Source organism: Eptatretus burgeri, chromosome 7 (genome assembly GCF_056783735.1).
Source record: "Eptatretus burgeri isolate ZD-2024b chromosome 7, Ebu_testis_v1, whole genome shotgun sequence".
Taxonomy (NCBI): domain Eukaryota; kingdom Metazoa; phylum Chordata; class Myxini; order Myxiniformes; family Myxinidae; genus Eptatretus; species Eptatretus burgeri.
The window spans coordinates 75790645-75808144 of record NC_140967.1 but is presented as its reverse complement, the minus strand read 5'-3'; the positions used below and the strand labels follow the sequence as shown (position 1 = coordinate 75808144).

The window sequence follows — 17500 nt, the reverse complement described above, 5'->3', positions numbered from 1 at the left end:
ATACCATGTATAATTGAAGAGAAAAGGAAAGTAACAAATTGAGAGCAAACAAAGTAGCTAAACTATGTGATGTTCTGTTGTGCTGCAGATGGACCAAGATACATAAGCCCGGTCTCATGGGGCAATACAACTCTATGGAGTGACAGTAAAGAACTGCAGTTGCTACTTTCCTTTTCTGCAATCAAATCCCAGGGGGTTTTTTTTCCACACTTGTCTGGAAGGTCTGTGTCTATCGAATGAAAAGAAAATAGGGCTCTTGGCTAAGTGTAGTGATGGGGGCTGGGGTCCACTATTAGTCTAGTAGGAAGAGGGGGGTATCATTCACCCCTGGAAATATACTTCTAATCAGTGTTTCTAGATTGGAAAAAGTGTGTAGAAAATGATGAGCTATGTTAAAAAGTTGTCAAAATGTCCCACGTATCATTTTTATGCCAATTAGTGCCCCCATTATCGAAAAATCTAGTTTCACTATATCTCAGCCAATATTGCAGATAACTGAACAAATAAGGTGTCTAGACCCATGTTTTGAGGGTCAAAGATCATAATAAAACTATTCCTGAAGTGGCCACATGTATCTCTGGCATGCTATTATGCAAATTAGTCCTGCCATTGCTGCCATTTCCTATTTTCGTAAATGTATTCAATACCTCCGTTAACAGTTCTGCATCTTCGTCGATGCCAACTGATTTTGCTGGGTATTCAACTTCCAAACCAACAAGGTAAGAAGTTAACTCAGCCACACACACACACACACACACACACACACACACACACACACACACACACACACACACACACACACACACACACACACACACACACACACACACGTCAGTTTCTGCATGGAACCAGAAACAGGCAGCATCACAGCTGAGCTAGCTAGCACCATGTTAGCTATAACTTGCCTCTTAAAATCTATGTAGGGTTCCAGCTTAATTGTTGTTATCACTGCTTGTATCCCAAAAACAGTTGTTAGCATCAAACATTAGGCCACTGTAGAACATGATGGTTGCATTCAGAACATCTGTTATCAGATTGAGAAGTCCATATTTCATAACAAGGCGCCTTTAACATTAATGATGATTCCTCATTCATTTCTCTAACAGTGGTGGTAGAAGTAGACATTAAGCCGGCATGCTCAAAAGAAAATGGAGTGTAGATCCTGCAGCCCACAAATGCTCTCCACCTGCATGCATCCTTCATGTGCCATCCATGTATGATCATGGTCATTTTACACCCCTCACTAAAATCAAAGGAACTGCTACAGAAAAACTACAACAGCTTCAGAAGATCCGGGATCGACGTCTCCACCAATCACATGAGTCCCCATATCATATGCAATCAGTGTGTGACCAGATCCCTACAACTCTCCCCGATGACCTGGAAAGTGTGGGGTATCACCACAACTGTTATCAGCGCTTTACTGGCAACCTTCAGCTTCTGGGAGATGATACAGAACCAGAACCATCAACCTCACAGCGGCATCACTCCCCTCGTAAATCAGGGGGTTCTGCTGGACCCATCTTCCCGCCAGAGTGCATTTTCTGTGACAAAGTTGAGATCAAAGATGGTCATCGCAAAACTGAGAGACCTGTATACTTCACATCTTATAAAAACAAAGAAAATGCATGGGAGCAAATTCAATCACGGGCTGAGAAAATGGGTCTAGTTCGACTTCATAGACAGGTGAAAAGCAAAGACCTCTTTGCTTGTGAGGCCAAACACCATCCGTCATGCTTTAAATTTTTCCGCACAGCATTCGCTAACTACGAGCGCGGGACTTGCAGAGCCGAAGGAGCAAAAGATACCAAGCAGGCTTGCAAGTCAGCCACCTATGAAAAGGCATTATTCTCGGTACTGAAACACATTGAAACTCAGGTCATCCAACAAAATGAGGTCCTACAGCAATCTTCCTTGTGCTTGCTCTATATCAAAGAACTTAAATCGAATGGGTACGAAAACTCAAATTATCGCTCCGAGAAACTACTGAAACGCCTACAGAATGACCCAATCAAGGAGCATATCCACTTAACAAAGGTTGATCATGACAAAGCTGATGCCATTTCTTTCTGGCTTGCGTACAGCTCGAATATCACCGTTTCCAATGCTCTTGCAGGAGCTTACACTCTCGGAAACACAGATAAGTACCAAAACGTTGCTCTACAACTACGTCAGAATATTCTACAGGCTTTCAAAGAGTCCAAAGGCCAACCCTGGCTGCCAACAGCTAACGACATGGAGCTCACTCCTGAAAATATCCTACCCCCCAGACCTCGTCCAGTTCCTCAGCACGGTTATGGCTGGCAAGGAAGACATGGAGACTGAAAAGATGAAGCGTCTGGTATTCTCCATTGGGCAAGACCTGTGCCGTGCAGTGTCAGAGGGAAAATGGAAGTTACCAAAACACATTCTACTCTGTGTGACTGTCAGGCACTTGCTCCGAAGCAGGCAGCTCACCATGATATTACACAGGCTTGGCCACTCTGAGAGCTACGATTTTGGCTTAGAGTTGGAAACTGCCCTGGCCCAGGTCCTGGACGAAGTCACAACCTATCAGACACCCCAAATTGTGACAGGAGAGGGCAACCTCCTATTCCACTGTGAGTGGGATAACGAACCAAACCACTACCAATGTGCACGGCAGCAACATTGTCAACAGTGCTGGGGGAATCATGGTGCAGTAAGTCAAGCCTGAGTTCGAGAGCAACAAGGTCCGAATGCTGCCTATCATCGACAAGTCGCAACAGCGTAGCCTGAAAGTCGACACACCAAAAGCTCTCCCACCCTTGCACTTCACTCGCGTTGGCCCAAAGTTTCCTGATGGCTCATCATTCACACCGCCTGCAGAGAATGACGTAGTCTATGCTACTAAGATGCAAGAGTACTACATCTGGCTCTTCAGCAGGTATATCGGAAGCAGCGGCAAGCAGCCCGTGCCTGGACTAGGGGGCTTCACCACTGCAACTGGTACTCCCCCAGCCAGAAAATCAACAGTGGACTACTTCATGCCGATCCATCAACCGATCACTGACAACACAGTTGTTCGTCAGCTACTGAAGCGTGCTGAGATAGCCACCGCTGAGGTGGGTAAGAGGTGAGTCCTGAATACATTTGATCTGGGTGTCTGTTTGAAAGCTCTACCCATCATCTGGTGTTGGCCAGATGAATTTGCCAGTCATGTGGTCATGATTGGGCCCTTTCACACATCCATGAACTACATCAGGATGCTCACAGGCCACAAAATACGGGGTTCTGGATATGCAGAGATTCTGTTTGAGGCAAAACTAGTGACAACTGGATCGATCAAAAGTGTTCTCAGTGGAAAGGCCGACGCAAAGTCCCTCTTTTGCCTCAAAACTGTGTGTGAGGCAATGGAGAGGCTTGTTGATGGAGCGATTCACTGAGGAGGAGAACATCACTGACCCTGCTGAGCTTCTCAACATGACGCAATCTTGCAATCGAGAACACCTCAATGAAGCCCTCAAAGACCCCTCATCGAGAAGTGTCACGCCTATGAGGAGAAGGTGCGCAATGGCCACCTGGGGAAGATGGCTGCCTTCTGGATGTCCTTTATTACCCACTGTCATCTTCTCTTCATGCTCCTCCAATCCGTTAAGACCAACAACATCCAGCTGTTTCACAAATGTAATGGAGAGATGGTGGATATCTTCTTTGCATTCGACTACTCCAGGTAGTCTACTACACAGGTAGTCTACTGCACACAACTACTCCAGGTTTGTGCAATTTACATGCCCAAATTGATAACTTCAACTGAGTACATTTGAATAGATATATATAATGGTAAAAGCTCATGCATTATCAGACGAGCTCATCCAATAAATGTTTCTACGTGTAATCAGTGCCTCTCCTTATCCGCAGATATCTGACCTGGCTGGAGGTCCACCTGACAAATCTGGAGAACACACACCCAGGAGCCAAGGACCTGCTCACCAAGGGTGCCATTGCAGTGGAACGCTCAATGATACCGGGGGCACTCAGTGCAGTCGATAAGACAATGGAAGAAACGTTTATGCGCTTTGCCAAATCATCAGGTAAATCATTAATTTCATCCAGTAACATTGTATGCATCTGAAAAGGTAGAAGGAAGCTGAATAATGCAAAGTGTAAACTGCTCTGACAAAACCTTTTTTTTATGATTGGGGTATGTAACTGATTATGTGGGAGCAGGTCACATATTTGTTTCATACTTTTCAGGTGGCTTTGCTGGACTGTACAGCCAATTTGGGGCATACCAGAGATGGTGTCGTACAACCTCCGCACGAGCATAGTTTTATAAAAAGATCCTTGAAATGGTCGACCGCATCGATGATCCTGACTGCCCAAGGGCGGGGAGACATCGCGAGCTGGAGAAGTCAGAGGTTAAAAAGGGTGAGGAGGCCATTCAGCAAACCCTCACTAATATCAGGAACTTCACAAATCCATTCGCCATCGCAGATAAGGACAGGCTCTACTCCCTGGTTTCCGGTGCTCCTGTCCGCATGGATGTCGAGATGGACGTGTTAGGAGCAGAAGTTGTGGGCAAGGCCGCTAAAGCTGACTTCATCAGACGCATACAGAGTGGAGAGCCAGGAAGCTTCTTCGACCCAATCAAGAAGAAGAAACTCCAGACCATGGAGACTTGCAACCATAAGGTCACCCTCACATCCTCACAGGGAAAGGTAATGAGGTGTTCCAATACCCGAGGGCTATTGTATTTTTTAAATGGTAATCTTTATTTTTACATTTTTTAAATGTGAACCCGTATTTTTTTATGTTACACGCCATATCAATATGTTAACCATAAATTACACTGAACAACAAAAAATTTTTACTGGAGATGTGTAAAGTGATTTAGACTAATTTGGGTACGCTGATTTCAAGAATCATAACCGTTTTGCTGTATCACATCAGGATTTTCAGTAACAGAAATATTCCCATTGCCTAGAAGTCAGGATTTCAATGAAATTTACAAAAATTCATTTATTCATTTATTTCATCATGAATGCTTCAAAATTATAGAAATTACAGAAAAACTCCACTAGAATGTAATTAAAAATGCTTTAGGCATTTGGCTTTGCGTTTGTGCTGCTCTGTGTCAGTTTCATGATGCAGGAACCAGCAGAAAATCGCCCATCATGTTCGGGTTGTGCCGCCCTTGGTAACGCGTCTCCATGAGTGAAATCTCTTGGTGGAATCGCTCGCCGTGCTCGTCCGAGACTGCTCCCAAGTTGTCAGGGAGGAAGTTCAGGTGCTAGTGTAGGAAATGGATTTTCAGGGACATCCTGGAGCCAAGTTTCCTGAAGGACTCCAGCAGCTGCTGCACTATTTCTTCATAGTTGTCCGCGCGCTCGTTCCCCAAGAAGTTGTCCGTCACAGCTTTGAAGCTCCTCCACGCTGCCTGCTCTTTGGGGTTTAGAGTTGTCGGAAAAGTTTCGTCCTTCATAATCTGTCGGATTTGCGGTCCAACAAAGACACCAGCCTTGATCTTGGCCTCCGACAAGGTGTTGCCAAACTTTTCCTTGAGGTATAAAAACCCACGCCCATTCAGATCCATTGCCCGTACAAAACTTTTCATCAAGCCGAGCTTTATGTGGAGTGGTGGAAGGAAAACCTTGGCTGGGTCGACAAGGGCGACATGCTTCACGTTGTGTCGACCAGGTACATGCTCTTTTCGCTCTTCCCAATCTTTCTTCGTCCAGTGATTCTTGTCGTCTCTGTTATCCCAGAGACAAAGGAAGCACATGTATTTCGTGTAGCCTGACTGCAGCCCTAACAACAGCGCCACCACTTTCAAGTCTCCGCAGATGTGCCAGTTGAAGTCATTGTACTTGATGGAATCAAGCAGCTGCCGCATAGTCTCATAGGTCTCTGTCATGCCGAGCGCGTGAGCCAGTGGGACTGATGGTTTCTCGTTGCCATTGTGGAGCAAAACAGCATTCAAGCTGTTCTTCCCCGAGTCGATGAAGAGGGGCCAGTCTGCAGGATCGTGATCACACCCAAGTTCTTTCAACAGACCGTTGATGTCACTGCAGAATGTCATCGTGTCTTCCATCTCAAAGAACTCAGCCATGTCTCTGTGACGTGCTCTGAACAAGGATATCTTGGTGTTAGGTTCAAGTAGATTCCACTGCTGCAGCCTTGATCCAAGCAGCTCTGCCTTCGCCTTTGACAGCGAGAGATCTCTTACAAGATCATTTAAGTCTCCCTGGTTCAGAAGGTGTGATTCTTGAGTGTCGGGTTCAAAAGGTTCATCATCACCATCCTCTTCACCACTGCTTACAGCTATGTTCTGATCAGCTGGAGGTGTTGGAACGGGGTTCTCGTCATCATGAGGCACAGGTTTACGAGCAGAGACGCAGTCAGCGTACTTGATGTGACCTTTATTCTTCTTGTTGAAGCCGGCGATGCTTGTGCAGCAGAAATAACAATCATCATGATGATTCTGCGGCTCACGCCATATCATGGGCACCGCAAATGGCATGCTCGCGCGCTTGCCCACCAACCACTGAGTCAAGGTTGTGTGACAGCTTGTGCAGCAGATGTGTGGTGCCCAGCTCTGTTCTTCGTCCCCCACCTTACACCCGAAGTAGTGAAAGTAGGCGGCCTTCATTTTCACTGCTGTAGATATACTTCGCTGTTGATCTTTTTTGGTATACCGACCACAGACGTAACAGAAGTTGTCAGTTGAATTGGTACAGGAACGCCTACTCATCTTTATCTGAAAGAAAGAAATATAACACAAGTTAACAACAATTGTACGAAATAGACATGTTAAAGACATATGTAAATTTCATTGAAATCCTGACTTCTAGGCAATGGGAATATTTCTGTTCCTGAAAATCCTGACGTGATACAGCAAAACGGTTATGATTTTTGAAATCAGCGTACCCAAATTAGTCTTAATCACTTTACACATCTCCAGTAAAAAAAATTTTTTGAAATTTGTTGTTCAGTGTTATCATTCCAGGTCATACAGTTTCAAGAGCAAAACAACCTTGCATTCGTGCCATTCGTCAAGTCTCAGAGTCAAGATGAGCCATTGGACTTCGAAGAACTCAAGAAGTACTGCCTGATGCCTGTGCCTCCCAGCCTTGGAACACCAGATGGATTTTTCTCCAAGACCAACAAAGCGTCTATTCTGCACTACCTTCTGGAGGACACCACCCCAGAAGATCTGCCATACCCCAAGGATACCCTGTTCATCCAGGATGGCATGGCGCTGCTACATACCCTTGCCGACCTTCCCCCAACCTGTGGTGAGATATGCCTACAGGTGCTCGATCAAATGGTGGCTAAGAAGCACTTCTTGTTCTCGACTGACAGTAACCACCCGGAATCTATCAAAGCGCAGGAGAGGTTGAGGCGTGGCAGCTCAGAGAAGATAATTTTGGCTGGACCAGTGACCAGGAAGCCATATGACTTCAAGATGTTCCTTGCAAATGACAACAACAAAAAGCAGATCTGCCAGCTCCTGCTAAGAGTATGGAGTGACCAACAGGCAGCTTCAAAGCTGGAGAGAACAGAGATGGCAGTGCTGATCGTGGAGGGGAGAGAGCCCACCATCTTGTCTCATCGAATGGCAAGGTAAATTGAAAACCCATATTATTATTATTATAACTAGGATTAACTTAAATAATATTGCTAAAGTATTATACTAAATAATAGTATAAAATTTTGGTGATTGGTGATATGATTTTTTCTTTCAGCCTTATATTTAAATATTGGTAAAATTGATATAAGTGATTATCTGTGATTTTTATATAGATCTAGAATTGGTGATGACTGAAGTGCAATGCCCCTTTGTGTTTCAGGTTGAGGTGCGTGAGCTCCCCACAATCTACAGCAACCAGGAAGAGACTGATACAAGGGTGGTATTGTACCTCCATCCTGCTGCTGCCCTCGGATGCAAGAATGCTGTGGTCAGAACACCTGACACAGATATCTTCATAATTCTTCTCTACCATGCTCATGCCATCAAGCTGACTGTATACCTGGATACGGGGTCAGGGAAACATCGACAACCTCTCAACCTCTCTGAGCTTGCAGAATCCCTGGGAGAAGACTACTGCGCCACTCTTATTGGGTTCTATGTGTTCAGTAGAGAAGACTGTGCCAGTGCCTTCAAAGGGAAGGGGAAGGTGGGGCCCTTGAAAAAGCAGGAGAAGAACCCCAAATTTCACAAGGCATTCAGTCAACTCAGTGACTACTGGAATGTCAAGCCTGAGGTGCTGAGGCAATTGGAGCAATTCACCTGTCTGATGTATGGACAGAGTCGTGAGTCTTCAGTGGACGTCGTCCGTGCCAAGTTGCTAGGCAAAAGGGTTGGGGAGGACAAGAAACTCACTTCCAAGTTTAAGGTCGACCTGGCTCACCTTCCTCCATGCCACTCTGCTCTGAAGCCGCACGTCCAACGTGTGAACCACCGTGTCGCCTCGTACAAGCAAGTTGACGAAGCTATTCTGGAAAAGCCAAAACCCTATGATGAGGGGCAAGGATAGATGAGGACTGATGAAGGAGTGTTGAAACAAGTATGGTCCTGCGGTCCTGTCCTACCAACCTCGCTAGTTGATCTCCTGGACATTGGAGAGCGTGAACAGGAAGAGGAGGAGGAAGAGGAAGGAGAGGACGAGTTGGACTCTGATGATTTCATTGAAAACGATGAGTGATTCATAGTGGAGAAGCATTTACCTGACTGTTCATCTGGAATGGAAAAGAGAAGAAGAGTTCTATTATGATGTTTGACCCTTGTACGACAAAATAAATAAACGTTGGTTAAAAACACAACATCTGTCGACACCTTATTTGTTCAGTTTTCTGCAATATGAAGTCTCTAAATTGGTAAAAATGTGATTATTTTGTAATGGCGGCACTAATTTGCATACTCGCATGACACAGACACATGTGATCACTTTAAGAATAGTTTTATTATGATCTTTGACCCTCAAAACATGGGTCGAGACACCTTATTTGTTCAGTTATCTGCAATATTGGCTGAGATATAGTGAAACTAGATTTTTCGATAATGGGGGCACTAATTTGCATTAAAATGATACGTGGGACATTTTGACAACTTTTTAACATAGCTCATCATTTTCTACACACTTTTTCCAGTTTAGAAGTATATTTCCAGGGGGTGCATGATACCCCCCTCTTCCTATGAGACAATATCACATCTACTAGAAACTGGAAAGCCCGAGATGCTTGGAAGTAGTAATTTAGAAAACTAAAGAGTTCAGTTGAAAGGCTTAGAGTAAATTTCTAAAAAATAATAATAATAATAATAATAATAATAAAAAGGGTTAAATGTTACATTTAACTTGTTTCTCATCATTTTATATACAGGGTGAGTGAGAAGTAGCGCCCAATTTCTGTCAGTTGATTGTTTGTTTGCCATTTGTATTACAGTGTACAAGAAGGTAGAAATAAATGAATGACATGTTTATCTAACCATTTATTCAAGAAAAAATTATTAAGGAACTGCACCAAGCTGTTTTACTTGCAATTTTCAAAGTGCCCTCCCTCGTAATCGAAGCACAATTGCAGCCGAGTAGGCACAGAGCGGCACACACGTCTGCAGAGTTCGATATCAATTTCCTCAAACTTTGCAGTGATTTGAGCCTTCAATTCCAGAATGGTACGAGGCTTTTCAGCATAAACAAGGTCTTTCATGAGCCCCCAAAGAAAGAAATCTGGAGGTGTAAGGTCTGGGGAGCGTGCCGGCCACTCGATCGGACCGCGGCAGCCGATCCACTTTCTGGGAAAGTTTTCATCAAGCCACTGACGAACATAACGTCCATAATGAGGTGTAGCTCCATCATGCTGGAAATAACAGTCCTGATCTTGTACCCTGGGCCAAAAGAAGGTTTGCAGCATATCCAGGTAAATTTCTGCAGTGACAGATCCCTCAAAAAAAAAGGGTCCAATTATCCCTAATGGAGATATGGCTGCCCAAACTGTCAATCCAGGTAAATTTACCTCCTTCTCAACCCTCACTCTTGGATTATGCGCAGCCCGGTAGACACAATTGTGTCTTAATTGTGCCATTAAGCTTAAAACATGCTTCATCTGACCACCAGATGTTGTCTAGCATTGTGTCCTCTTCGTGAAGTTTAGCTAAGAACTCTTCGCAAAATTGAAGACGGCGGTCGTCATCTCCATCATGAAGGGCATCCAGTAAGCAGGGAATGTAAGGTTTCCATTTTTTCTGGAGAAGGATACGGGTAACACTTGATTGGCTCACTTCCAACTCTGCAGATAAACGGCGAGTTGACTTTTGCGGACTTTGTTCCAGTCTTCTGATGGCTTCTTCAGCCTGAGCTACATTCGTTGCCATTTTCGGACGACCGGACTTCTTTGCAGTGGCTACTGACCCTGTTGCTTCAAATTTCTCAACAATCAATTGTATGTTTCTTCCCTGAGGTGGGTTAATATCGAATTCCTGTGCCAAACAGCATGCCGCCATCGTTGGTTGTTCATTACATTTGTGGTAATGTTTCACGGCCGCAATGTGTTTATTCATTGAAAGGTAATTCATGGTTCAATGTGGTGCAAATTCAGCAACTTTCCAAACTCGCAGCAATAACCTGCAAAACAAAATCAAAAATAAATAAATTACGAAAATTAATAATCTGCAACAATTATTAACAACATGACTTCCCAGAAAGAATCTGACAGCCGAAAAAACAGAAATCGGGCGCTACTTTTGACTCACCCTGTATATATATATATATATATATATATATATATATATATATATATATATATATATATATATATATATATATATATATATATATATATATATATATATATATATATATATATATATATATTTATATATATATATATTGTTACGTTTGAGGGGGGGGGGTATGCATTCAAAGGATAATTAGGATGTTTAATTAGGTATGCCATGCTGTTCGAGTTTACCAGGATCTCGATGTAATAAGTCGCAATTCAGTGGTGATAAGTTGTCTAGTAAATGTCCATTTCTTCAAGGGGGAAATGATAATTGTCACGTAATTAGATAGGGACACGGGATAGGGTAAGTGTGTCTGCGTAAACCCCTTTTAGTAGTTCCTGGAGGCTTGCCGTGACGTCACAGGACAGTGCTGCGGATGGCTCCGCCCCGTGATCACGATTGGCGGAAGGCGACGGCGCAGGGCCAATAAAACGGCTCGATTGGAAGTGACGAGGACGGGAGGATAAAAAGGCTCTGTTCAGGGAAAAAGGTGAAGAGGAAGAAGATCGGTAAAGAAAAACCGTTCTGGTGGAGGTTGTTGTGCTGGGAGCGTGCGGTGTTGTTGCGCTGATTCGATCCTGGTTTTCATCGTGTCTCGAGGCCTTCCTGTGCCTCGTGCCTCACCTTGGTTGGCTCTGGGGTTCTGCTGGCTCGGAGTACGGGGTCGATTGGCGGGCGGACCTGCCTCCCTCTCCTGCTCGCAACTTGGCGCCAGAACTGGTTCCCTGGCGGCTGTGAGCGGACTTGGGCCAGGACCAGGAGGTCGACAGCACCACGGTGTCTCCTGACCCTGACGAGTGCAACGCCAGCTCGTCCGACGCCAATCCAGGGACTGTTGCGTCCACACCACGGGCCAGCCTGACCACCAGGACCAGCCGTGTGTGTGTGTGTGTGTGTGTGTGTGTGTGTGTGTGTGTGTGTGTGTGTGTGTGTGTGTGTGTGTGTGTGTGTACCTGGCGCCTTAGAGGGTTTGAGATTTGTATATTCATTGGAATTGTCTGTGTTTTCCCCACGCCCGAACCCACACCACCATCCCGTCGAAGCGCCCCGGATCCCTCTTCTTGCCGAGTCTTGTTATTTCTGGTTAGAGAAAATAAACGTTATCAACTCAGTGAAAAGCGACTCGTGCCACCTTACTCATCCCGTTTGCGGAAGAGCGATTAGAACCGCCATCTTTGGGTTATAAATAAATAAACCGCCTCCATCGTTTCGGCTCATTCTACGTTGGCGGGACTGTTCAAGTCCCTTGGACGTCACTATATATATATATATATATATATATATATATATATATATATATATATATATATATATATATATATATATATATGATGTGTGCATGTATTCTGTATGTATACATGCATGAGCATGTATGCTGTATGTATACATCATCTACTCCTCCGAGAGGATTTGACGGAGGAAGTGGAAAATTTCAAGGATTAATAAGGGCACCCCGAGGTTGTGCTTGTGCAAATTTCATTTGATTCCATCAAGTTTTGAAAAAAGAAAATTTTCACCAGTCTTGGCATTTTCACTTTAGTTGGCGGGGGGGGGGGGGGGGTTCGGTGCAATGGAATTATCTGAGCTATTTGACCACGATGCATCATAATTGCACATAGGCAGTACGCACGCTTTTTCTTCATGTGTGTAACCCAGGTTAATTTTATTTTCGGGAGTGATTGAGGCAGCAATCGATTGCATCACCCGAATCAAGAGATGCATCAGAAGAATGTGTTGCATGCTTGGAATAAGACAGGGTGGGTGGGTACTCCACTAGTAGTTACAATGCCCCACCATTTTGAGAACATGTTCTCATTTGTTTTTAATCATGCACGTAATGGAATAAAGTTCTTTCCTATGTGGATCCACATCCAAAACATGTTCAGAACACAAACGTCCATCACTTTGCAAAGATTGGTGCTTTGAATCCAAAAATAAATGAAAAAAAAATTATTTCTTTTAAAAAGCACAATTTAACCAATCCAAACTACTTTTCGCATAAATAAAAGCATTGCTTCAATATCATATAAACTAGGTCTTGTTTCAGGAATTAATATGTGTAGCATTTCATTGTGAACTGAAACTTGAATCGAAAAGACATGCTGGCTTCGTGTTCGCTCTGAGCGTGAGGGGTCAGTGGTTCGAATCTCAACTGAATCTTATAAAAGACTTAATGGTATACATCCTGCTTCCTTGCTTGACGTTCAAGTTAAAAAATAATAATAATGGAAAATAAAATAAGAGCTAAAGTACAGACAGCCAGAGATTGGTAAACATTTCGCATGTTTGATGGGCCCTATACCCTCCTCGAGCATTTACATTCCTCGTAACTCGTATCATACAATCAGTGGGTGGATATCAAACGAGCAATAAATTACTCAGGTTTGGAGTTTACCATGTAGGTTTGGAGTTTACCATGTACGCTGTAGGTTTGGAGTTTACCATGTAGGTTTGGAGTTTACCATGTACGCTGAAGGTTTGGAGTTTACCCTGTAGGTTTGGAGTTTACCCTGTAGGTTTGGAGTTTACCATGTAGGTTTGGAGTTTACCATGTACGCTGAAGGTTTGGAGTTTACCCTGTAGGTTTGGAGTTTACCCTGTACGCTGTAGGTTTGGAGTTTACCATGTAGGTTTGGAGTTTACCCCGTACGCTGTAGGTTTGGAGTTTACCCCGTACGCTGTAGGTTTGGAGTTTACCCCGTACGCTGTAGGTTTGGAGTTTACCATGTAGGTTTGGAGTTTACCATGTACGCTGAAGGTTTGGAGTTTACCCTGTAGGTTTGGAGTTTACCCCGTACGCTATAGGTTTGGAGTTTACCCCGTACGCTATAGGTTTGGAGTTTACCCCGTATGCTATAGGTTTGGAGTTTACCCTGTATGCTGAAGGTTTGGAGTTTACCCTGTACGCTGTAGGTTTGGAGTTTACCCTGTACGCTGTAGGTTTGGAGTTTACCCCGTACGTTGTAGGTTTGGAGTTTACCCCGTACGCTGTAGGTTTGGAGTTTACCCCGTACGCTGTAGGTTTGGAGTTTACCCCGTACGCTATAGGTTTGGAGTTTACCCTGTACGTTGTAGGTTTGGAGTTTACCCCGTACGTTGTAGGTTTGGAGTTTACCCCGTACGTTGTAGGTTTGGAGTTTACCCCGTACGTTGTAGGTTTGGAGTTTACCCCGTACGTTGTAGGTTTGGAGTTTACCCCGTACGTTGTAGGTTTGGAGTTTACCCCGTACGTTGTAGGTTTGGAGTTTACCCCGTACGTTGTAGGTTTGGAGTTTACCCCGTACGTTGTCGGTTTGGAGTTTACCCCGTACGTTGTCGGTTTGGAGTTTACCCCGTACGTTGTCGGTTTGGAGTTTACCCCGTACGTTGTCGGTTTGGAGTTTACCCCGTACGTTGTCGGTTTGGAGTTTACCCCGTACGTTGTAGGTTTGGAGTTTACCCTGTACGTTGTCGGTTTGGAGTTTACCCTGTACGTTGTCGGTTTGGAGTTTACCCTGTACGTTGTCGGTTTGGAGTTTACCCTGTACGTTGTCGGTTTGGAGTTTACCCTGTACGTTGTCGGTTTGGAGTTTACCCTGTACGTTGTCGGTTTGGAGTTTACCCTGTACGTTGTCGGTTTGGAGTTTACCATGTACGTTGTCGGTTTTGAGTTTACCCTGTACGCTGTAGGTTTGGAGTTTACCCCGCACGTTGTTGGTTTGGAGTTTACCCTGTACGTTGTAGGTTTTGAGTTTACCCTGTACGTTGTCGGTTTGGAGTTTACCATGTACGTTGTAGGTTTGGAGTTTACCCTGTACGTTGTCGGTTTGGAGTTTACCATGTACGTTGTCGGTTTGGAGTTTACCCTGTACGTTGTCGGTTTGGAGTTTACCATGTACGTTGTAGGTTTGGAGTTTACCCTGTACGTTGTAGGTTTGGAGTTTACCATGTACGTTGTAGGTTTGGAGTTTACCCCGTACGTTGTAAGTTTGGAGTTTACCCCGTACGTTGTAGGTTTGGAGTTTACCCCGTACGTTGTAGGTTTGGAGTTTACCCTGTACGTTGTCGGTTTGGAGTTTACCCCGTACGTTGTCGGTTTGGAGTTTACCCCGTACGTTGTCGGTTTGGAGTTTACCCCGTACGTTGTCGGTTTGGAGTTTACCCCGTACGTTGTCGGTTTGGAGGTTACCCTGTACGTTGTCGGTTTGGAGGTTACCCTGTACGTTGTCGGTTTGGAGTTTACCATGTACGTTGTCGGTTTGGAGTTTACCATGTACGTTGTCGGTTTGGAGTTTACCATGTACGTTGTAGGTTTGGAGTTTACCCCGTACGTTGTAGGTTTGGAGTTTACCCTGTACGTTGTCGGTTTGGAGTTTACCCTGTACGTTGTCGGTTTGGAGTTTACCATGTACGTTGTCGGTTTGGAGTTTACCATGTACGTTGTCGGTTTGGAGTTTACCATGTACGTTGTCGGTTTGGAGTTTACCCCGCACGTTGTTGGTTTGGAGTTTACCCTGGACGTTGTAGGTTTGGAGTTTACCCTGGACGTTGTAGGTTTGGAGTTTACCCTGTACGTTGTAGGTTTGGAGTTTACCCTGTACGTTGTAGGTTTGGAGTTTACCATGTACGTTGTCGGTTTGGAGTTTACCCTGTACGTTGTCGGTTTGGAGTTTACCCTGTACGTTGTCGGTTTGGAGTTTACCCTGTACGTTGTCGGTTTGGAGTTTACCCTGTACGTTGTCGGTTTGGAGTTTACCCTGTACGTTGTCGGTTTGGAGTTTACCCTGTACGTTGTAGGTTTGGAGTTTACCCTGTACGTTGTCGGTTTGGAGTTTACCCTGTACGTTGTCGGTTTGGAGTTTACCCTGTACGTTGTCGGTTTGGAGTTTACCCTGTACGTTGTCGGTTTGGAGTTTACCCTGTACGTTGTAGGTTTGGAGTTTACCCTGTACGTTGTAGGTTTGGAGTTTACCCTGTACGTTGTAGGTTTGGAGTTTACCCTGTACGTTGTCGGTTTGGAGTTTACCCTGTACGTTGTCGGTTTGGAGTTTACCCTGTACGTTGTCGGTTTGGAGTTTACCCTGTACGTTGTCGGTTTGGAGTTTACCCTGTACGTTGTCGGTTTGGAGTTTACCCTGTACGTTGTCGGTTTGGAGTTTACCCTGTACGTTGTCGGTTTGGAGTTTACCCTGTACGTTGTCGGTTTGGAGTTTACCCTGTACGTTGTCGGTTTGGAGTTTACCCTGTACGTTGTAGGTTTGGAGTTTACCCTGTACGTTGTAGGTTTGGAGTTTACCCTGTACGTTGTAGGTTTGGAGTTTACCCTGTACGTTGTAGGTTTGGAGTTTACCCTGTACGTTGTAGGTTTGGAGTTTACCCTGTACGTTGTAGGTTTGGAGTTTACCCTGTACGTTGTAGGTTTGGAGTTTACCCTGTACGTTGTAGGTTTGGAGTTTACCCTGTACGTTGTAGGTTTGGAGTTTACACTGTACGTTGTAGGTTTGGAGTTTACCCTGTACGTTGTCGGTTTGGAGTTTACACTGTACGTTGTAGGTTTGGAGTTTACACTGTACGTTGTCGGTTTGGAGTTTACACTGTACGTTGTCGGTTTGGAGTTTACACTGTACGTTGTAGGTTTGGAGTTTACACTGTACGTTGTAGGTTTGGAGTTTACACTGTACGTTGTAGGTTTGGAGTTTACACTGTACGTTGTCGGTTTGGAGTTTACACTGTACGTTGTCGGTTTGGAGTTTACACTGTACGTTGTCGATTTGGAGTTTACACTGTACGTTGTCGGTTTGGAGTTTACACTGTACGTTGTAGGTTTGGAGTTTACACTGTACGTTGTCGGTTTGGAGTTTACACTGTACGTTGTCGGTTTGGAGTTTACACTGTACGTTGTCGGTTTGGAGTTTACACTGTACGTTGTAGGTTTGGAGTTTACACTGTACGTTGTAGGTTTGGAGTTTACCCTGTACGTTGTAGGTTTGGAGTTTACACTGTACGTTGTAGGTTTGGAGTTTACACTGTACGTTGTCGGTTTGGAGTTTACCCTGTACGTTGTCGGTTTGGAGTTTACACTGTACGTTGTCGGTTTGGAGTTTACACTGTACGTTGTCGGTTTGGAGTTTACACTGTACGTTGTCGGTTTGGAGTTTACACTGTACGTTGTCGGTTTGGAGTTTACCCTGTACGTTGTAGGTTTGGAGTTTACCCTGTACGTTGTAGGTTTGGAGTTTACCCTGTACGTTGTCGGTTTGGAGTTTACCATGTACGTTGTCGGTTTGGAGTTTACCCTGTACGTTGTAGGTTTGGAGTTTACCCTGTACGTTGTCGGTTTGGAGTTTACCCTGTACGTTGTCGGTTTGGAGTTTACCCTGTACGTTGTCGGTTTGGAGTTTACCCTGTACGTTGTCGGTTTGGAGTTTACCCTGTACGTTGTCGGTTTGGAGTTTACCATGTACGTTGTAGGTTTTGAGTTTACCCTGTACGCTGTAGGTTTGGAGTTTACCCCGCACGTTGTTGGTTTGGAGTTTACCCTGTACGTTGTAGGTTTTGAGTTTACCGTGTACGTTGTCGGTTTGGAGTTTACCGTGTACGTTGTAGGTTTGGAGTTTACCCTGTACGTTGTCGGTTTGGAGTTTACCATGTACGTTGTAGGTTTGGAGTTTACCCTGTACGTTGTAGGTTTTGAGTTTACCGTGTACGTTGTCGGTTTGGAGTTTACCATGTACGTTGTAGGTTTGGAGTTTACCCTGTACGTTGTCGGTTTGGAGTTTA

General features: G+C 44.6%; 1 protein-coding gene and 1 pseudogene across 4 annotated transcripts in view; one reads left to right on the top strand and one right to left on the bottom strand.

The window, feature by feature from the left end:
- Positions 1 to 17500, bottom strand: part of CNEP1R1 (CTD nuclear envelope phosphatase 1 regulatory subunit 1) — a 44437-nt gene that overhangs the window by 24677 nt on the left and 2260 nt on the right. The window contains exon 1 of one of the 4 annotated variants that reach the window (XM_085889070.1): positions 1 to 1407. This exon is cut by the window's left edge and continues 1660 nt beyond it. The exons of 2 other annotated variants lie outside the window; for them this stretch is intronic. Coding sequence is in view for 1 of the 2 variants with exons in the window: in XM_085889068.1 (XP_085745194.1) it covers positions 5252 to 6712 (1461 nt within the window). In the remaining variant the exon portion in view is untranslated. Of the gene's footprint in view, positions 1408 to 1561; positions 6719 to 17500 lie in introns of those variants that run through there. One more of the 4 variants, XM_085889068.1, reaches the window with a different exon arrangement.
- Positions 1135 to 8748, top strand: LOC147023567 (uncharacterized; annotated as a pseudogene).